The sequence below is a fragment of the Herpailurus yagouaroundi genome, unplaced genomic scaffold (assembly GCF_014898765.1).
Source record: "Herpailurus yagouaroundi ecotype Mexico unplaced genomic scaffold, PumYag 192, whole genome shotgun sequence".
Lineage (NCBI taxonomy): Eukaryota > Metazoa > Chordata > Mammalia > Carnivora > Felidae > Herpailurus > Herpailurus yagouaroundi.
Genome location: NW_024412423.1, coordinates 4,183,939 through 4,207,192, shown reverse-complemented (window position 1 = coordinate 4,207,192; position 23,254 = coordinate 4,183,939). Strand labels below are relative to the sequence as shown.

The 23,254-nt window shown below is 39.8% G+C and overlaps 1 protein-coding gene across 1 annotated transcript in view; it reads left to right on the top strand.

The window, feature by feature from the left end:
* The window catches only part of FEM1C (fem-1 homolog C), a 28,289-nt gene extending 5,332 nt beyond the window's left edge, over nucleotides 1–22,957 (top strand). The window contains exon 3 of the mRNA XM_040444264.1: nucleotides 18,233–22,957. Within this exon, the coding sequence (XP_040300198.1) occupies nucleotides 18,233–19,542 (1,310 nt within the window). The 3' untranslated portion in view covers nucleotides 19,543–22,957. The remainder of the gene's footprint in view (nucleotides 1–18,232) is intronic.
* The last annotated feature ends 297 nt before the right edge of the window (nucleotides 22,958–23,254 follow it).

Genomic DNA, 23,254 nt, shown 5'->3' with positions numbered 1-23,254 from the left:
AAAGCACATGACCTCTACGTTCCATTGTATTCCATTGTTTTTTTGCAGTCACACTGTCTTCTATTCGATACATGGTAATATTCTATTCGCAATCAACTCGTTACCTCTAGAGACAGTGGGTTCTTTCTTTTCCCCTGGCATTCAGAAAGGAGAAAAACTTTGAAATATTTAGAAATACTCCTCCATTTTAACACAGCATTTGATGTTTGAAACAGGAGAGCGGGTTGCCATGTAGAGCCGTAGACCACAAATCAGAAGTGATTGAACAAGCCCGTGTCAGAGTGATCACATTTCAGCCCTTCACGGTTATGGTCATCTTTGGCTTGCTTTGTTTTTCCTTTTTTTTTTTTTATGTTCTCGTTGTTCAGTTCAGAATAGGGTCTGTAGCACAGGTGCGCCCTTCAGTTCTGCTTTTACACCCTGATTTGATTGGGGAATTGAGCAGCTGAAAGTGATTGGAATGCCTCAGAGCAGAAGAGCTTCTCTGAGTCGGGACTGGGGACACTGGTCCTAGCAGGATCCTCATGCTATCCTCATGCATGGCTTAATCTTTTTAAATACCCAAGGTAAGTAGGTTAATTGGTAATAAGGTAATCACTGAGTTTTCTGTAGGCAAGACATTGTGCTGGACATTGTGGGAGGCTCTGAGAAGACACAGGACGTCACATTTGCCAACTGCTAACGGGTTAGTATAAGTCCACGCTGGTGGATTTTAGAAGAATGGGATCTTCATGGAGACGCTGAACTGGGCCTTGAAAGGATTGTTGGGGTTCATATCTCTAGAATGCATTTGGTACAGTCTTATGGCGTGAGGAAGGGCACATTGAGAGATCTGCTTGGAGGGTCCGAGAATTGGAAAAGGCATATTTGGACCAAAGGGTGCTCAGGGCTAGATTGAAGTCTAGATAAAGGAGTTTGATTTTATTCTTTATGTAGAGGTAAGGCAGTGAAAGTTTGCGGCTGGTGTTTGTATCCATGTGTTAGAAAGAGAGCCTGGCCTGTAGTGGGTATTTGGTAAATGAGTTTGTTGAATGACTGCTGGATGTAAGAGAAAAAGGATTATACGCTCCTTGTTGGCAGGGACTGTTGTGTTTTTCTTTCACTATGGAAATAAATACACGCATGGAGACATGAAATAAGAAATGAAGACCGTAATTGTGAAAAAAGAGCAGTACAGGTGGGACTCCAGGGGATTTCTTTCTCCTCTCCTTTGTTTTCTGCAGTAGTTTAAAGCAAACCCTAGGCATATTATATTAGTTCTGTCCCATAGGATAGGCATTTTGGGGTCTAGGTGTATTTCAGTCAAGAAAATCTGAAAAAAGAAATCTTACTGTTTTTTTTCTTGTTTTTTTTTTTTTTCACCCACTGTAGCTGCAAAATTATTTTAGATCAGAAAATCTGCCCCGTAAATTAAGAGCTGTTGATACTAAGGTAAAGGACCAAGAGGATACCCCTTGTCACCTAGGTAGTTTATTTCCCTGTACTTCAGGACTCTCTGAGACTGTTGGGAAGTAGTTGTATTTTCTTTCTTGACTTTGAATATTCTTCTCAGCTATTGGTTCACCTCAACACACCTACTTCCAGAGAAGAGGTGAAGAGAGGGACATCAAATTTCATCCTGTTTTGTGGCGTTTCTGTGTTCATTCTGATTTCATAATAATGAAAAACAGCAACTTACTAGTTGAATTCATTCACATTCGAATCCCAGAGCATCAAGTTGCTCCCTTGAGTGGTTCCACGTTCATTCTTGCCCTCTTGTGTCCCTGAGCGTACGTCTCTGTATCCCCAGGGAGACTTGATATCCTCCTTGGAGAAGCGAAGCTGCAGAAAATGTGTAGATGGAGCCCAGTGGGGAGATAGCCATCGTGTTCCTCTGCGCCTGGAGATTGGATTTTGAACTGTGAATCCTCACAAGTGAACCGAAGTTGGAGAAAATAAGTAGATCCTGAACACTCCTGCCCTTTTAGGGCTATTGGCAGTGAGTTGAGCTTAAGGCTGAGGTTAAGTTTTACTTCTTGACCTTTGGGTACAAGTGGGACTGTCACCAAGTCTGTCTTTATCAGATTTTCCTAGATTAAAAAGTGTTTAAAACAAAATTCAGGAAGCCTCTGGCATTCTAGAGACGTATGCTCCTGAGACATTAGGAAGGTATGTGATGGAAGATAGAGGTGGGGACCGGCCCAGGTAAAGAAGCCATGTGGGTGCGAATCTGAGGAAGACATGTCTCTTCCTTTTGTCCCCCACCGTTAGGAAGAATGGCCAGGAAAGGGAGTTTGAATGAGTCTCAATTGTAATGTTGATGTTTTCATCAACTGACATTGTGTAATTTTCATCACATTACACTACTGTTGATTGCTTTTAGTCTGGATTCCTAAGCTCAGGTCGTCTTAGCCTTGAAATTGCACCTGATGTCAAGACCCGTCTCCTAGGCACTTCTGATTCCCTTTCAGTCATAAGAATTCATCTTACTTCTGGATGCATATGTTTTTAGCATTGAACTTGTTGGAAGCTCAAGGACCTGTGTCGTTAAATTTCCATATGCTTCGAACTCAGCGCCTTATACACAGGATTAATGAAGGGAGGGCACATGGTAACCTTGGCACAGTTTGTCCTTGATTCTGTTTTGATTCCTTTTTTTTTTTTCTTCAAACTCCTGTTCTCAGGTATCTCTGGTGTTAGCATAAACATGGGGAAGGGAAACATCCTGAGCAGAGGAACTTTCTAGTGCCTCTCTCTACCCCTTCTAGTGTTTCTCTCTACCTCTTCCCTTAACACATACAATTTAGTTATTCCAGGAATAAAATACTTGGAATCAGCCTTGTTCTGCAGCTGAATCGCAGGCCCCCTCCCCTCCTTTGCAAGTGAGCCTCTCACGGTCCCAGCCACAGAACTGAAGAAGAGTGGATGGCAGGCACAGTAGGCAAAGAGCAGTGGTGAGAATTGTTCTTGTGCATTTCCAGTAAGTCTGTTACAGTTAGAGACCCTTTAATTGCTGTTTCTAAAAGTCAAAAGTTTTTACCAAAAACGCAAGTACTTTGATCTTAAGACAGCTTTGAGACGTACTGTTCGCCCATTTAAGTGTGTGAATCAGTGTGTATTCACAGAGTTGTGTGGTCATCACCACAACTACCTTTTCATCCCCCACCCACCAAAACCCATATCCAGTCATACTCACTGCATCCCCTCTCTCCCACCCCAAGTGCAGAAACCTTAGGCAGTCACTAATCTTTCTGTCCTCTAGGGACATAGGCCTGCTACGGACATTTCATATAAATGGAGTCCTAATATGTGGTCTTTTATGATTTGCTTCTTTCCCTTAGCATATTGTTTTCAAGGCTTGTCCATTTTGTAGCATGTTCTTTTTATTGCTGGATAATCCCTTGTGTAGATAGACCACATTTCTCCATTTATCAGTTAATGGGCATTTGAATTGGTTCTACTTTTTAGCTATTAGGATAAGAATGCTGATAAGAATATTCATGTACAAGTTTTTGTGTGGATGTTTGCTTTCATTTCTCTTAGGCATATATGGAGGAGTGGAATTGCTGGGTCACATGGCAACTCTGTTAACCTTTTAAGGAACAGCTAAACTATTGTCCAAGTGGCTGTACCGTTTTACATTCCTGCCAACAGCCTAGGAGAGTTCCAGTTGTCCACACCCTCTCCAACGTTTGTTACTATTTTTTCTTTTGGAGGGGGGAATAGCCATCTCAGTGGGTGTGAAGTGGTATCTCATTGTGGTTTTGATTTTGATTTCACGTGATGATGTTCACCATTGTGTGCTTTTCATGTGCTTATTGGCCATTTGTTTATCTTCTTTGGACAGGTGTCTTTTTGTTTGCACGTTTTAAAATTGGGTTGTCTTTTTATTACTGAGTTGTAAGAGTAATTTATGTATTATGAACGCAAGTCTTTTATCAGATATTTGATTTGCAAATATTTTCTCCTATTCTGTAGGTTGTTTTTTCACTTTGTTCTTTTTCTTTTTTTTAAACTTTTTTAACGTTTCTTTATTTTTTTGAGACAGAGACAGAGCATGAACGGGGGAGGGTCAAAGAGAGAGGGAGACACAGAATCCGAAACAGGCTCCAGGCTCTGAGCTGTCGGCAGAGAGCCTGACGCGGGGCTCGAACTCACAGACCGTGAGATCATGACCTGAGCCGAAGTCGATGCTTAAGTGACTAAGCCACCCAGGCGCCCCATCACTTTGTTATTTTTCTAAGTAAATTTAATTTTTTAAAGAAAATGAGAGAAGTTAAGAGTAACGGAAAGGGGGTCAGGTATACCATTAAAATAAGAGGAACAAGTGAAATAAGTACTTATAACAAACTTAATTTTTTTTTTTTGTAAAAACTGAAGTGATTATAAAATGTCTCTCCCTCCCATTCCTTTTTCCTTCCTTCCTTTCTTTTTATTGAAGTATAGTTGACAGAACATTGTATTTGTTTCAGGTGTACAACATAGTGATTTGAGTAATAACGTACGCAGTGTTCATCATAGTGAGTGTGGTTACCATCTTGTTACCACGCCATGTTACTACAGTATTATCGGCTGTATTCCCTGTGCTGTACTCTGTATCCCCATGACTTACTTATTTTATAACTGGAAGTTTTTACCTATTAATCCCCCTTAGCTATCTTGCCCATCCCCCCTTGCACCTTCCCTCTGGAAACCACCTATATTTATGAGTTGCTGTTTTGGTTTGTTCATTTTGTTTTTTAGATTCCATGTACAAGTGAAATCATATGATCTGTGTCTTTTGCTGTCTCACTTACTTCACTTACCATCCCTTTTGTCCCATCCATGTTGTCACAGATGGCAAGATTTCATTCTTTTTTGTAGTTGAATATTACTCCATTGTGTGTGTGTGTGTGTGTGTGTGTGTGTGTATACACACACAGATGCACACGCACACGCACCATGTCGTCTTTATCTGTTTATCTGTAGATGGACGCTCAGGTTGTTTCCATATCTTGGCTGTTGTAAACAGTGCTGCCATAAACATAGGGGTTTATGTATCTTTTCGAATTAGTGTTTTTGTTTCCACAGCGGCTGTACCAGTTTACGTTGGTGTTTTCACTCTTCTGATAGGTATTATTCACAGCAATTTGGATTTTATTTTACAAACTGATTTCTTTTTTTTTTTTTTTTTCAACGTTTATTTATTTTTGGGACAGAGAGAGACAGAGCATGAACGGGGGAGGGGCAGAGAGAGAGGGAGACACAGAATCGGAAACAGGCTCCAGGCTCTGAGCGAGCCATCAGCCCAGAGCCTGACGCGGGGCTCGAACTCACGGACCGCGAGATCGTGACCTGGCTGAAGTCGGACGCTCAACTGACTGCACCACCCAGGCGCCCCCAAACTGATTTCTTAAATATTCACCTTGTAGATCACTTAGATTTGACTTAAACTAGAAAATTGTTAAGAATACACTGCAGGGTTTACTGATATCCTTTATTACAAAGGAAAGTTTCTGAGGGTCAAACGGTGTAATCTAGTCATAGAACACACCCTTTTCCTGCTGTGGCATAGAATTTTCTCATTCACGCATAAGGTGGAGTGGAGATATTCGTTTTTCTGTGTGGTGTGAAATAGGGCTGTGACCTAACCCTCCTTTTCAACTTCTCTTCATGTGTCTTTTTTTTTTAATGTTTATTTTTGAGAGACAGAGACCAAGTGCGAGTGGGGGAGGGGCAGAGAGAGAGGGAGACAGAACGTGAAGCAGGCTTCAGGCTCCGAACTGTCAGCACAGAGCCCGATGCGGAGGTCGAACTTGTGAACTGTGAAATCATCACTTGAGCTGAAGTCGGATGCTGAACCGACTAAGCCACCCAGGAACCCCCCTTTTTATTTTTTAATGTTTATTTATTTTGAGAGAGAGCACAGTGTGGGAGGTGTAGAGAGAGAAGGAAAGAGAGACTCTCAAGCAGGCTCTGTGCTGCCAGTGCAGAACCCATCACGGGGCTTGAACCTATCAACCGTGAGATCATGACCTGATCTGAAATCAAGAGTTGGATGCTTAACCATCTGAGCCACGAAGGTGCCCCTTCTCTTTGTATTTCTTGATATCATTATTAGATGTGTTAGTTTAATGGCAGACACCTATATGACAAACAGGAAAATAAGATTTCTCTTCTGTTTTGAAAATAAGATTCCTCCTCTGTTTCCCTGGCACTCATAGTAGCAAAGACCAGCAGCGTAGGCATCACTTAGATCCACCCTGGATCACCTGAATCAGAATCTGCATTTTACTGCTATCCAGTGGTGATTGTGCACATTAAAGCTTGAGAAGCACAACTTTGACTAAAACACATACACACAAAACTTGAACTGTGTGAGAACTTTACAAAACAGCAAAATCTCTTCAATTGATATTGTTAGAAAAAGCAGTTTATAGTAGACATTTTGTATTTGTAAAACATTGTATAGCCCTTACGAGAACATTTTTGTTTCAATAAAAATAGAAATTGGGAGTGGTTTAGGAACTGACTTAATTCTGATCCTGGAGAGCCTAAGTAATCTTATTCAAATGGAGATAGTTATAAATTCTGTGTTGAAGTTCTTGTATGATTTAAGTCGTTAGTTGATTGGTAACAATCTCATGCAGACAATCACTTATTTATTGTTTAGTCAAGCCCAAAACATCTGGTGTGGAGCTAGGGAACTGTTAGGGTTCCAACTGGTTATTACTCAAAATACTAGTTTGTTTTTGGATTACTTATTTTAGGAAAATCTTGACCCCTTCGGTAGGCACCTCAACTTTCACAGTGGAGTGTAGTCTCATGTGCCTGCTATCACAAGATTACAGGTCTCTAGAATTAACAGCAGCCAAGATTGGCGCTTGTAGAAAGGTCTTCTTGAGAAATACTGCCATGATTTTTGTTTGTTTTTTGTTTTATTAAGTTTTTATTTTAATTCCATTGTAGCTAACATACAGTGTTACGTTAGTGTCGGGTGTACAACATAGTGATTCAGCGCTTCCACACATTACCCCGTCCCAGTGCTCCTCACGGCAAGTGTGCCCCTCAGTCCCCATCACCTATTTCACCCATCCCCCGAGCCCACCTCCCTTTGGTGACCAAGCGTGCGCACCTCCGTCTCCTTCCCTTAGTGTCCATCCCAGAAGCCTCTCAGTGAGTAGGGCTACCTTTTATTCTTCCAGATTCTTCGCACTGTTTCTATGTTCAGTTATAGGGTTGAAAAGTAATACATTTAAGATCATACTGTGTTAACTTTCTGCATAAATACTTCAACTGAATTAACACTTGGACCGTTAGCTTGATTTTTAAGAAATGGCCTTTTAACAGGCATGCCTTTTGAGAAATCATAAGCATTTTCCATAATGAATTCAGTGTCAGAAGTTTTATTTTTTCTTCAAATGAACATGTTCTGAGTCAGGCATTGAGAATTACATAATACAATGTTTATAGTCTTTCTTTTTTTTTTTCTTTAGTTAAAGGTAAATTAAATTTCAATGCTAAATATCCCTAATTTCATCTAAGGTTCCTGGTAATATTAGTATTTATTTTTGAAACTTGTGTTCTATTTTTAATTGGCTTTCTTACTCTGAGGACACAAAATTAAGACCTTATGAGGTAGAGATCGCAAATCTTGTGTATTATGGAAGCATTTTTTTTTTAAGTTTATTTTTGAGAGAGAGCATGTGTGCATGAATGGGGCGGGGGGGGGGGGGCGGAGAGAATTCCCAAGCAGGCTGCATACTGCACACTGTCAGCATGGAGCTCGACTCAGGGCTTGAACTCACAAACCGTGAGATCATGCCCGAAGCTGAAATCAAGATCAGATGTGTAATCGACTGAGCCATCCAGATGTCCCTGGAAACATTTTTAAGAGGCACATAACCCAGGGAAAATGCTTCAGTTGAATATTTAGTAGTGCTTGGCACATGATGTTCTACACCAAGAGTTTGAGTCATTAATAAACCTAGCAAAAATTAAATACAATTTTATTGGTCTTTGATGTATAATTTAGCAGAGGTTAGTCATCAGGACACAGTTAACTTGATTTTTAAATTCAACTTGTTAGATATTTTTCACAAGAACTTGTGTTTAATACGGAAAGCATCTCTCTCGAACGAAACAATAGAGCAAGGTATATACCATAAATATAGCAGATAACTGATCAACATTTTATAAAATGCATAGAGAAAGTCAGACTAATAGTCCCAGAAACTGGAACGTAAATAGACTTGTCATAAAAGAAAATAAAGTTTGTGAACAGATATGGGAAAATGCTCTGTGTCTCTAGGTATAGAAGTAATATAAATTAAAATTCGAAAATTCATTCTAGTACCAGAAAGAATACTATAAAAGTGGAACTTTTATTTTATTAAAAAAAAAAAAAGTTTTTTTTTTTCAATGTTTATTTTTGAGAGAGAGAGAGAGAGAGAGAGAGAGAGAGAGACAGAATCTGAAGCAGGCTCCAGGCTGTGAGCTGTCAGCACAGAGCCTGACCTGAGGCTCGAACCCATAAACCATGAGATCATATCCTGAGCCGAAGTCAGACGCTTAACCAACTGAGCCACCCAGGCGCCTCCTATAAAAGTAGAACTTTTAAAAGATTGTCTAATTACTTTGGAATGAATTAAAGATGTATTTTAAGCTTTCACACATTTGTGATTCTATTTTAAATTAGACATTACTTTTTTTGTCATTTAGTTATCGAGGTATAATTTTATACAATAAAACTCATCTTTTTTAGCAAATAGTTCCGTAAGTTTTGATACACATACACTGTAGCTTGCCCACCAGTATAGTAAAGGTAGAACAAGGGTTCCTTCATGCCCCTTTGCAGTTAGCCCCTCTCAATCTGGCCCCTGGCAGTCACTGGTCTGTTATCTGTCCTTACAGGCTTTTAGGCACTAATTGTAATAGTGAAAATCCTGAAGCTCTGCAGACATCCATTGACGGGAGGTGTTTGTGTTAACTTGGTTCATGCCTCCTTGCTTGAACTCACCATAGAGCCATTAATAATGATCGCGTAGTATCCATGGAGTTCATGTGGACCATGTACCTACCGGTAGCCCATCGTGACAAAATGACATGTAGGAGAAAAGCAGGAAACAGTTGTAAATAGACTGATTAGAACTTTATCAAAACATCTATGTAGAAAGACTTGGAGACTTCAGACAAAAATTATAGTTGCTTTAAAATTACGCTTTTTTTTTTTTTGCCTCCCTTTTCTAAACTTTTGAGTCAAGGTCTAGACTATAATTCAGAAACATTTTTTCAGGGCTTTTAGGACATGAAGCTGTGGTGGTCATATACATAACTTGTTAGAGTAATTAAGATTTCTCTCCTGAGATTTTACTTTTTAAGCTTACTTTATCCCAAGTTTGAATCACTTTTTGTGATACCAGCTATTAAAAATTTAAGAATCTTTGGGGCGCCTGGGTGGCTCAGTCAGTTAAACGTTCAACTCTTAATTCTGGCTCAGGTCATGGCCCCAGGGTCATGGGATTGAGCCCCGTGTTGGGCTCCACGCTGAGTGTGGAGTTGCTTAAGATCCTCTCCCGCTCTCCCCTTCCTCCCTTCCCCCCTTCCCTCCTTCCTCCCTTCCCTTTCCCCCACTTGTGCACTCTCTATCCCAAAATAAATAATAAATATTTTTTAAATGTTCGTTTATTTTTAAGAGAGAGGGATAGAGTGTGAGCAGGGGAGGGGTAGAGAGAGAAGGAGACACAGAATCTGAAGCAGGCTCTAGGCTCTGAGCTGTCATCACAGAGGTCAACGCAGGGCTTGAACCCACCAACTGCGAGATGGTGACCTGAGCCAAAGTTGGATGCTTAACAACTGAGCCACTCAGGAGCCCCAATAAATAAACATTTTTCAAAAATTTAAGAATCTTACCTTAGCCTTAGCAGTGTGCTAACTGCTAGCTGGGATACAAAGGAAATGTTACATGGGGTCTGTATACTTTAGGAATAGACTGTTAAGGTAAGAAAACCAGTTTGTGTGGCAGTAATACTGTACTATTAGAAGATATGACATAATACTATAATAGCCCATGTAGTAGGGTTACCTACCAGGATAAGTGATACATTTATTCACTAGGCATTCTCAAAATGACAAATCGATGTGGTATAAACAAGATGGCATTTTTGGGCAGCTGAAGTTTCTGTTGAAACTTGAAGGACAAGAAGTTAAAATTGTAGGGGCGCCTGGGTGGCTCGGTCGGTTAAGTGTCCGACTTCGGCTCAGGTCATGATCTCGTGGTTCATGAGTTTGAGCCCCGCGTCAGGCTCTGTGCTGACAGCTCGGAGCCTGGAGCCTGTTTCCAATTCTGTGTCTCCCTCTCTCTCTCTGACTCTCCCCCGTTCATGCTCTGTCTCTGTCTCAAAAATAAAATAAACGTTTAAAAAAAAAAAAAGTTAAAATGGTAAAGAAGGAAGAGTGTATTACAGGGAAATGAAAAGCCGAGGCGTGGACACGAGTGGGATTGTCCCCCGTGCTGGCAGGGACACTTAGGACAGAGTGACAGGAAGCAGAAGTGGGGTCTCTGCCATGTGAATGATAATGTCTTTTGAATGAGAGTGTTGACCAACTATGGCCCGGGGGTCAAATCCTGCCCACCTCCTGTTTTTGCACTGCCTGAGAGCTAAGATGTTTTACCTTTTAATGGTTGGAAACAAATTTAATGAAGAAGAATATTTTATGACTCATGACAATGCCATGAAAGTCATATTTCAGTGCCCATAAGTACATTTTTGTTGGAAACCAGCCGTCCCCATTCATGTAACGTATGGTCCCTGGATACTTCTTGACATGGCAGAGTAGAGTGGCTACAACAGAGACCTTACAGCTTGCAAAACCTAAAAATAACTGTTGAGCCCTTTATAGAAGAAGTTTGCCAGCTCCTGGCAAGATTCACAGTGCAGCATTCGTATTGGACGTGCTGATAAATGAGGCTGGAGAAGTAGGGTAGGGTAAAATCCACTCCTCATAGTGTGTCTTACGTGTGTTACCACTAACCAAGATTCAGCTTTACTTCATGTGTTTTTTCTAAAACTATGGATTTCTTCTTTGTTGTCCTCCCACCCTGCACAGATAGTGCCTTGAGAATCAGTGCTGTGGGATTCTTCAAGCCATCTTAAAGATTTTCAGCTGTTTCTTTAGAGGAAGCATGAAGGGTGTTGAGTCGGAAAGTAACATGATCAGTGGAGTTTCATTAGGAGGTTTGGCTTGTATTAGATAAAACTTACTCATCAGATTTGAGGACGACTAGCATTAAAATATGACCCCAGGAATGAGCAGAGCACTACGGTGGTGATTGGGAGGCATGGGTGTGTGTTCTATTACTAATGTCTCTGTTTTCTATTTGTAGAATAAGTGTTTTCTCTGCCTGCATAGTTATGGATGTAAGATGACAAGGGGGCGACAGTTGATACATAACATTTAGGAAAATAAAAAATGCTGTGCTGCGTATGGATACTGTTTTCTTCTCTGATGTCTGCTTTTTATTATTTGCTTCTGCTTTCTCTGGGTTTAATTTACTGTTTTTCTCCTTTACTTTCTTGAGATGGGAGTGTGGCCATCTTTTTAAAGCCTTTCTTCTTTTCTAACATGTACCTTTGAGCACAATTTCAGCCATATCCCACCAGATCAATTACTTAAGGTTTTTGTTCTCATCCAGTTACAAATATTTTCAGTTTTTCCATTGGGATTTCTTCCTTGACCTGTAGGTTATTTAGAAGTATATATTTAGGGGCGCCTGGGTGGCGCAGTCGGTTAAGCGTCCGACTTCAGCCAGGTCACGATCTCGCGGTCCGTGAGTTCGAGCCCCGCGTCGGGCTCTGGGCTGATGGCTCAGAGCCTGGAGCCTGTTACCGGTTCTGTGTCTCCCTCTCTCTCTGCCCCTCCCCCGTTCATGCTCTGTCTCTCTCTGTCCCAAAAATAAATAAACGTTGAAAAAAAAAAAAAAAGTATATATTTAAAATTACAAATATATGGATATTTTTCTAGCGTTTTGTTGGTGTTGGAATGTGTGTGTGTGTATGTGTGTGTTTGATATCTAACTTGCATTGTGAACTTAGAACATAATCAGGGATATCAGTCCCTTGACATTTCTGTGTGACTCTCTTTATGGCCAGAATGTGGTTGGTGTTTCTATTTTTCCCTATATCCTTGGAAGAAAATGGTATTCTACAGGTGTTGAGTCCAGTGTTCATTTATGTATGTCTGTTAAATCATGTTTGTTAATTGTGTTCAAAATCTTCTATATCCTTACCGGTTTTGGTCTTCTGTACTGAGAAGTGTGTTCAGGTGTACTTGCCCGATTGTGCATTTGCCCGATTCTCCTTAGAGTTCTGTTGATTCTTTGCTCTATATAATTCAAACCTATGTTCTTAACTCAAAAGAAGTTTAGAATTACAGTATCTTTATGTTGTTTTGAATTTTATATCCTTATAAAATATTTCCCTTTATCTCTAATTAGCCATGCTTTTTGCCTTAACGTCTGCTTAGTTAGCATCTGCTTAGTCCTTTATTTTATTTATTTTTTTAACATTTATTTATTTTTTGAGAGAGTGTGAGTGGTAGAAGGGCAGAGAGAGAGGGAGACAGAGATTCAGAAGCAAGCTCCAGGCTCTGAGCTTTCAGCACAGAACCTGATGCAGGGCTCGAACTCAATGAACCGCGAGATCACAGCCTGAGCCAAAGTCGGCTGCTTAACTGACTGAGCAGGCACCCCAGTCCTGTATTTTAATATCACACAGCTTCCTTATAGTTACTTTTTGCATAGGGTATAAATTTTTTTCCCTTTTTTTCCTCTTTAACCTTTTTCTGCCCTTGTATTGAAGGTTGTGTCTCCTGTAAGCAGCATGTAGTTGAGTTTCATGTATTTGTATTTTCAGTCTGACATTTTATGTCTTTTAATGGGAACATTTCGTTTGCTTGCTTTTAATGTAATTACTAACATATTTGGATTTTAATCTCTGTTTTCTGATTTTTATTTGTCCTATCTGGTTTGTGTTCTTTGTTTCTCATTTTTTTGTCTGAATTCTTTTTTTCTTACTTCATTTTCTTTCTCTATATTAGAGACTACATAATAATGACATGCTGCATATCCGCTGTTATTTTATGGATTACTGTACTACCTTGACTTACCAAAGGAATAACATAAATTTCTTTTTTATTTTATTTCTTTTTTCATTTTTCAAATTTACATCCAAGTTGGTTAGCACATTGTGCAATAATGATTTCAGGAGTAGAATCCAGTGATTCATCCATTAACGTATAACACCCAGTGTTCATCCCACCAAGTGTCCTCCTTAATGCCCCTTGCCCATTTAGCTCATGGGCCCCCCCACAACCCCTCCAGCAAACCTTAGTTTGTTCTCTATATTTAAGAGTCTCTTCTGTTTTGTCCTCCTCCCTGTATTTATATTATTTTTGCTTCTCTTTCCCTTATGTTCATCTGTTTTGTATCTTAAATTCCACTTATGAGTGAAGTCCTATGCTATTTGTCTTTCTCTGACTAATTTCCCTTAGCATAATACCCTCTAGTTCCATCCACGTAGCTGCAAATGGCAAGATTTCATTCTTTATGATTGCTAAGTAATAACTCCATTGAATATATATACACTGCATTTTTATCCATTCATCCGTCGATGGACATTTGGGCTCTTCCCATGCTTTGGCTATTGTCAGTAGTGCTGCTATAAACATGGGGGTGCATGTGCCCCTTCGAAACATCACACCTGTATCCCTTGGATAAATACCTAGTAGTGCAATTGCTGGGTCGTAGGGTAGTTCTGTTTTTAATTTTTTGAGGAACCTCCATCCTGTTTTCCACAGTGGCTGCACCAATTTACATTCCCACCAAACAGTCCACGAGAGTTCCTTTTCTTCACCGAAGCTTGTTATTTCTTGTCTTTTTGATACTAGCCATTCTCACAGATGTGATGTGGTATCTCAGTGTGGTTTTGATTTGTATTTCTCTGATGATGAGTGATGTCGAGCTTTTTTTCATGTGTCTGTTAGCCATCTTGATGCCTTCTCTAGAAAAGTGTCTATTCAAGGAATAACATAAATTTCTGATTTTACCTCTGTCCGAGCCTTGCAAACATGTTTAGAATAGTTGAACTCCACTTACCCTCCTTTTATGCTGTTGCTGTGAAGCATTTCATTGCTCTGTATGCATTTCAAGCCCTACAAAGCACTGTTCTTTCCAAAGTCTCTATTTCTTACGTATTTATCCCTTTTATTGATGCTTCTGTCCATATCTCGATGCTTCCATGTGGCTCATCTTTCTTTTGCCTAGAGAGAACACCCCGTAGTATTTAGGTCTGCTGGTCGTAAGTACCTTGGTTTTTCTCTTTTCGTTCTTGCCTGAACCAGTGCTTCATTTCACATTTATTCTTGGTGTGGGTGTAAAATTCGAGTTGGCGCTTCCCTTCCTTCAGTGCTTTTAAGATACCATTCTGTTGACTCCCAAGTTCCTATTCCCCAGGAGGGCTTGGCTCTCAGCCTAGCGGCTCTTTTGCAGGTGGTTTCCACCTGTGCTCTGGTTGTAACGTTTCTCTCTTTGCCTTCACACTGGGCAGTTTTGCTGTAGTGAGCCGGGAGGTGATATTCTTTGTATTTCTCTGTCTTGGTATTTGTAAGACTTCCTAAATTTGTGGTTAGTACTTCATCAGCTTCAGGAAATTCTCAGACTTTAGCTGTTTAAGTATTGCTTTGGGCCCATTTTCTTCCTCTAGAATTCTGGCTTTCAGGTTGTTAACCCTCTGACATCGTCTCTCACTGTCCTTGCTTTGCCAGCCTGTCCCCTCCATGCTGCTTTCTGTATATTTTCACCTCACTTATTGTCCAGTCCCTCAGTCTCTCTTCAGCTGTGTGTAATCTGCTTTTAAAGCCACCCACTGAGGTTTTCAGTTCTAGAACATCCGTTTTGTTCCTTTTTTGAAGTTTCCACTTTTCTAATTCTCAGAAATGTTTTTTAATCTCTCATACTTTGTGAAGCATAATTATTATTCTGAGGTCTGTGTCTGATAACTATATTATCTGGATCTTCTGTTGGGCCTATCAGCTCTTATTTGTCTTGGTTTTGTGTTGCAGTTCCTTTGATTGGATACTTAACATTATATATAAAGAGTATAAAAAAATAATTTGAGCTATAGCAAATAGACAATATCTTCTCTAATTACTATTTGTATTTGCTTCTGGTTTTTGACTAGTTTAACTAGCAATCCCGAATTTCCTTAATTCAGTATCAACACGATCTTAAATTGGATTTAGGTTCCTCCAGTACCTGGTTTGTTTGCAGTTTGCCTTAACTGCTAGGGTGCAGCCCTTCAGAGCTATGACTCAGAGTGTACGGTGAGGGGGGAGGGGGTGCAGGGAGCAGTTCAAAGTTCCCTTCTTAGTGGGTTCTGGACTCTGGTTTTCTCCCCTGGCTCTGCCAAGTTGTCAGAAGCTCCACTCAGTTTTTTACTAGCTGCTGCTTCCAGAATTGGTAGAGGCCACTGGGGGAAGCTTCCCCAAATCCTGGACTTCTCTAATTTTCTTTCTGCTCCCGGATGTTGTCCACTTTTTAGCTCTTTGCTAAATCAAACAGATTTTTAAAAATAAATTTTTCAGCTTTTCTAGTTCTTACCAGGAAGATTGATCATACTCTGCCATTACTAGATGTGAAACTCTTCTGTATGTTTTTTATTTTTAAAAGTCATCTTTTTCAGTCTATGGTGTATTTCAGTACAGCAATTCAGTTAATTAAGAAAATGACTTCTCACAATCTAAAATTCTGATCAAGAATATGTCAATATGTTTTAAAAGAACACAGTAAAATTCTAAGTCAATTCAGACAAAAAAAAAAAAAAAAAAAAGAAAATGACTTCTCCTGCATTGTTTATTTTTTTTAAGTTTATTTATTTTGAGAGAGACACATATGGCATGAGTAGGGGAGGGGCAGAGAGAGAGGGAGACAGAGAATCCCAAGCAGGCTGTGGGCTGTCCACAGGGAGCCCAACACAGCACCCGAACTCACGAAACCGAGAGACCATGACCTGCGCCTAAACCAAGAGTCGGATGCTTAACTGACTGAGCCACCTGGTGCCCCTCTTGCATTCTTATTCTTTTTTTTTTTTTTTTAATTTTTTTTTTTCAACGTTTATTTATATTTGGGACAGAGAGAGACAGAGCATGAACGGGGGAGGGGCAGAGAGAGAGGGAGACACAGAATCGGAAACAGGCTCCAGGCTCTGAGCCATCAGCCCAGAGCCCGACGCGGGGCTCGAACTCACGGACCGCGAGATCGTGACCTGGCTGAAGTCGGACGCTTAACCGACTGCGCCGCCCAGGCGCCCCATCTTGCATTCTTATTCTTGATTTTATATGACTCTGAATGGAGAAGAATGCCATTGAAACCTGTTTCCCTTATATTGTCTCTTTCTTAGAGGAAAAAAGTACTATTAGGGATTTTTAATTTTAAAAGTTTTAAAAATACATTTAGTAGTAGCTGTGTTTTTTAATGGAAATTATTTTGAACAAATGAACGTTAGTAGTCAGAAGCTCTGGGCTCTCTGAGTGCTTGGTTATATACACATTGCTAAAACATGCCATCAGACACCATTCCATTGTGGACCTTTGAAATCTTGAGTCAATAAATATGTGCAGATAATCATGTAATTCCTGTAGGTATCATGGAAGAATAAACAGGATAAGCCTGTGGAAAGATTAAAGTCCTAATGTGTCATAACTTGCTTTTTGGAATTTTAGTTAATAGATCTGTTATGTGAAGTATTCAAGTTTAAACCAGTGTTTAGTACACCTGCTGTGTCAGCATCCCCCCACCCCGAGCCGGCCTCCCCCCCCCATGTCTGGAGGTGAGTCAGCATACCATTATAATCATGGCTAAGATGTATTGCGGTGACGTAATGAAGGGTGTGCAGCTGGATCCTAAGGGGGGGAGGCACAGGTGGGGTCGAGAGGAATCTTTGCAGGCTTTTTTCGCTGTCTCCTTGTCGTAAGAGGTCACACACAGCAGTTTTCTGCCCAGGGAACCCCATTAGAGACTCAGAGCCCAGGGGTTTTCTTGGAGGCTAGTCACATAGGCACTCTTTGCGGAAATACCCCAAATTCCAGGCTCTCAGAAGGAAAGCAGGTATTCAGCATAAACTATATTATCAATACAAACAGGAAGCCACTCTTATCATTTAAGGAGGGTTTTCTGAACTCTTCACCAGACGAGGTCTCAGGTGTCAGCTGAGGGCTGTCCCTTAGCAAGCAGCTAGTTCTTTCTGAGGATAACCAGTCTCTGCCAGCTATGTTAACTCTTTTCTGCACATGTGCCTGAAATGACTCACTGTTGAAATTTTTTGCAAACACCGTGTAGAAATACCAAAGGTCTGTGTGATAATTTTTGTTATGATAACTGGTAAAATGCTTGGCATTGAACTCGGGCAACTGAAATACTTCGGTGCTTGTATTGTCTTGATACGTTGCGTACAGGCTTTTACGGCATGTGCCTGTTGTCCATTTTAATCCACGTGTGGGAAGAACAAGACCGCGTCAGAACATTTAGTACATCTGAAAAAAATGTTTAAAAAATTAAATTACCATGGGAAGTAATCCATCATGAAAGGATACTTCAGATGTCTCTTTTAAACTTCATATTGAACCACCCACATATTTTTTTCAGATTTTAGTGGACTTGTTTTTCTTACGGGAGCTGAGGAAAGTACTTTGTCACCGAGGATTTTGACTAAGACAGCTTACCTCCCCATTTGACAATCAAATATTGAAAGACATAATTTCTGACTACTATTAGAATCAAACTAGAGGATCTTAGATATCATGGATTCAATTTCTTGTTTTTAAATGTGGAAGCTGACCCAGAAAGTTAAGTGACTGCAGAGTTGAATAGCTGGTTAATTTCATTTCATCACTTTTGAGTCAAAGAATATGCACTTGAAAACATTATTTAAAAAACCCAAGAGGCCATGGATTAATTTTGAATTTCATTTAGTGACTTGGATGATCCTTTCATGCCTAATTTGGTCATATAGTCACCAAACTTAACAAGTGTTTATTTAACTTCCGCTGTGTGTCAGACACTAGTTTTAGGTGCCGGGATAATTTTTTCTCATGTGTAGTCAAACTAATGTCCCACAAAGGGCGGCCTGGGACTGCCTGCTTCTCTTTAGGTTCCTCATGTGTTCCGTTGTACCCTGGTCCCTCAAAATCTGTTATCTCTTTCTTTCCTCTCCTTAAGGTAATACTGCATTGCACGATTGCGCGGAATCTGGAAGTTTGGACATCATGAAGATGCTTCTCATGTATTGTGCCAAGATGGAAAAGGATGGTTATGGAATGACTCCCCTTCTCTCAGCAAGTGTTACTGGTCACACAAATATTGTGGATTTTCTGACTCACCATGCACAGACGAGCAAGACAGAACGGATCAATGCTCTGGAGCTTCTGGGAGCTACATTTGTAGACAAAAAAAGAGATCTGCTTGGGGCCTTGAAATACTGGAAAAAGGCCATGAACATGAGGTACAGTGATAGGACTAATATAATTAGCAAGCCAGTACCACAGACACTGATAATGGCTTACGATTATGCCAAGGAGGTAAACAGTACAGAGGAACTAGAAGGTCTTATTGCTGACCCCGATGAGATGAGAATGCAGGCACTATTGATTAGAGAGCGCATTCTTGGCCCTTCGCATCCCGATACCTCTTACTATATTAGATACAGAGGCGCAGTCTATGCGGATTCTGGAAACTTCAAACGATGCATCAACCTGTGGAAGTATGCTTTGGATATGCAGCAGAACAATTTGGACCCTTTAAGCCCAATGACCGCCAGCAGCTTGTTATCTTTTGCAGAACTGTTCTCTTTTATGCTGCAGGATCGGGCTAAAGGCCTGCTGGGCACCACTGTTACATTTGACGATCTTATGGGCATACTGTGCAAAAGTGTCCTTGAAATAGAGCGAGCCATCAAACAAACTCAGTGTCCGGCCGACCCATTACAGTTAAATAAGGCTCTTTCCATTATTTTGCACTTGATTTGCTTATTAGAAAAAGTTCCTTGTACTCTAGAACAGGACCATTTCAAAAAGCAGACGATATACAGGTTTCTGAAGCTGCATCCGAGGGGAAAGAATAACTTTAGCCCTCTTCATCTGGCTGTGGACAAGAATACCACGTGTGTGGGGCGGTACCCTGTTTGTAAATTCCCATCTCTGCAAGTGACTGCCATACTGATCGAATGCGGTGCTGATGTGAACGTCAGAGACTCCGACGACAACAGTCCCCTGCACATCGCTGCTCTCAACAACCATCCAGACATCATGAATCTCCTTATTAAATCAGGTGCACATTTTGATGCCACAAACCTGCACAAACAAACTGCTAGCGACTTGCTGGATGAGAAGGAAATAGCTAAAAATTTGATCCAGCCCATAAACCATACCACCCTGCAGTGTCTCGCTGCTCGTGTCATAGTGAATCATAGAATATATTACAAAGGGCACATTCCAGAGAAGCTGGAGACCTTTGTTTCGCTTCATAGATGATGACCGGACTGTATGTTCTGCACTGTCAAAGCACGAATCGGTAACAGTTGTTTCATAAACGAGCACTGTTGTGATGACACCAGCATTCACTTAGCTTGATCTCCTCGTGCTCTCATTGGCTAAAGCATTAGAAGCATCCGATTGACAGGATTGGTTTCCCAGTATTTAATATAAATATACCATATAATATATTGTTGGTGAATTATTGAGAAATGTAATGTCCTCTTCAAATTTCTAAAATTGTCTGCCAAAGGCTTACCTGTTCTGGTTTTGTTTGCTGTTGGGTGTTTGGGACAGAGTTCACCGTTTTTCAGTGGTGTCTTTATACTTTACTGGTTTGTGAATTTTATACAATCGAAAAATCTTTCTTTTTCCTGCTGCTTCCTTCTCTTCTCCAAGCTTCCTCCCCGTTTCTGCTTCCTTTGTTTTCCTAACCATTTCTACTTCAGAGTTTTCTCCCCCCCTTACGGACCCATGCTAGGTCATACACCCTCTCCGGACCTGTTAACCATTTGCAGTTACCATAAGTGCTTTATCTTCTCTATGCACCGGCTTAAACTTGACTGTTGTATGTTAGCATATTTTCTATGCAGCAGTTGGTCAACTTCGACTCAAAACACTGTTAAGTTTCGTTACAAAGTTCATTTTATGAAAGTGGTACTCTCTGTAGCATGAGTATTTAGAGCTACAGGTTAGCTACCCGAGCTCAAGCTCTTTTCTTTGTTTTTTTTCCTCTTTTTCTTCACTTCTGAGGTTTCTCTCTCTACTCCACTGAAATTATCGTGTGCTAAATTTGGGAAACAAATCTATTCTAACTCATTAACCCAGTTGAAATTTAGGTCTGTCATCTTAATATATCATGCAGTACAAGGAAGAATCTTTATAAAGCGACCCACCTTTCATGCTGCGCCAGCATTGGCCCGCTTGTGCTGATGATGTGATTAGGTGTAGAGCATTTGCTTAAATTTAACCTCAAAGTTTATCATACAGCTTTAATGAGTCACATTGACATAATTCAGCACTTGAACTGCAGATCACTTTTAGTTACCAAAAGAGCTAAAGCATGTCAGTGGCATGATGCTTGCCAAGCCAGATCTAGGCATCTAGGATAATTAAGGTATTTTAGTATGCAATTTACTGCCCTAGTATCAGAGGTCAGTAGAGTGTCCATTCTTTCTTTCTTCCAGCCTAAGTATACCTTTAAAGATACCTTGCATGAATTACTTTGGTCTCAGTTATTTGTCACTGTAGTTAAACACAAAGGTTGCAGTGCTTTCTATATTCCCTTATTGAAAGTTAGCTTTGCTCTGCTTTTCTTTTTTTATGTGTCGTTTTTTTTGTTCGTTTGTTTTCTGCGAACAGCTTTGCTAACACCACCACACACAGAAAGGGCTCTTTTAAGAAACGATAAGTGAAAAGTATTAAAAAAAAAAAAAAAAAAGATTCAGGTAATTCTCATTCAGCACTTTATTGTTATTCAGAATGAAATTTATGATGGCACATTTGCCCTGCAAATGTCTTAATGAAGTTGTTCTGAATAAAAAAGCTCCTCATTTGTTGGAGAAAAACTCAAGTTTACCTGTGAGTCGAATGAGCTGGATCACTTGGGTTTTTGCTTCCATTTTATTCTGAGGGTTTGATGTAATGGTATTTAAGGAGTCATCACTGCAAAGAATCACATTAGGTTTATTTCATCTTTATTCAGTACAAAACTCATAATGAACAGTAGTAAGTAAAAAAGCATTAGACTTACTTTCTGATTAAATAATTGAGGTTTAATTTTTTTTTTTTTTAAGATATCTTTACTAGGTTGTGAATTGAATTTCACCATTGAAAAGGGTGAATGGGATATAAATGGTCACTCTCTAGCCTTTCGATGAAGAGATTTTAAAACCATATTTACCACGGACAAATTTGATGGGATATTTGAGCTGCCACATGTATTAGTAATTTATGATTTAGACAAATATGCTAGAACTCTCAGACATCAGTATTTTGAAATCATTTGCCTCTGACCTTGTGGTATAAGAATTATATATGCATGAGCTACTTTTTTTAAAAGGGGAAACTTTGTAAGTTCAGTAAATCTACACCAGTAGATCTCAGTAATTTGGGGGTAAATGATGAGCAATTGGATTTTTAAGTGATTTAACATTTTCCCCTCTTTTTTGGGAGGGGATAAGAGGGCTTACGTGCTCGTATAGTAACACACACCTCACTGTACTTTATGGGTGAACTTGAATCATACAACTTTAGTGGAACTAAGGATTTCTTGACGTAGCCTTTTCCACCACTAAATATTGATCACTTAGAACAGTTCTTCGGCTTTGAGAACTGAAATGCCTTATTTCAGTTTAGGGTACAGTTCTCTGTTCGCCATCTAATGCTGTTCGGAGCTCTTGAAAAATCTGTTAGTTTGATAGCTGAGAATGGTCCATGATTTCATTCTGGAGGAGGTTGGTTAAGAAACGTGACCTTGGACACCGTTAAGGCCTTTGTCTGAAAGTATTCTCACAGTCGTTCTTGACTGAATTAAAAAAAATACTTAAATTTGTGTTCCTTTTTTTTAACCACAAATGAGTACTTTAATACTTGATGAGCTAATTGTACTCGTGGGATTCGAACTAAACTATACTGTAACATGGTGATGTTGGCTGGGGTTTGTAAGTTTTGGTGACATTTCTGTACAAATGCCCTCTAAGGCCTGCTGAATTTCCAATGTTCCGCTCTTGATCATTCCTGGAAGAGAAATGGTCATTTTGCTCAGATTATTAGCTACCAGTCTACTTTATAAAGACAAGTGGATTATAGGTTTAAAAAAGAGTCATTTTCTTACCCATAAATCTGACATGGGCATAAAACCCAAACCAGCAAAAACTAACATGGTGCCCATGACGACTTTGAAGTTAAGCAATTGCTCACTGACAAAGTGACTACCTTAACGTGTAATATCTTAGAGACCCCGCAGCTACTGTGACTTGGGAAAATTCTTTAAATTTGTATGTGAAAAAGTAGCTCTTTAAAATCATTTTGCCCAGCTGAAACCTTAGGTTGAATTTTACAGGTAAAATAATCCTTGTAATTATCAGAATTGTGGGAACCAGATGAGATAATAACCATTTTCTCGCATAATGCGATGGCAGCATTCTTGCATGGAACTTTAACCATTTTAGAGTTAGATCCTAGAGAAACTAATTGGTCGTCATCCTTTCTCTTCTCTCTTTTTTCTTCTCTTTTTTTTCTTTTTGCCCTCATATATCACTAAACAACTAGTTTCTCCCTTTTGTCACTTCCCATTGCATATTTTTCAGAAGAAGTACTGTATTCAGATGCCAGCCAATAAGTTGTCACATAATGGAAAATGATATGCCACAACATTCATTGTAAGGTTTAATAAAATTAAATTTGCACCAAATACAAGCGTATTCTTATTAACTCTTAAGACTGGATGCTTTGATAGTGTACTTCTGTTTCCAAACATACCACCTCGGTAATTTATGGTCAGAACTGTTAGAGATAGCATTATTGTTCATACTTCTGTGTAAAAAACAAGGATGGATTTGTACAGTTTGTTCTAATTTCTTTTCTAGTGAAAACCACAGAAACGAAGATAGGAAAAGACGTTCAGTGCATGGGAGAGGGGCTGCTTTTAACTCTTAGCCTTGTATTTTAATGAGTTTGGTATTAGGTATCAGAAGTATGTCATAAATAT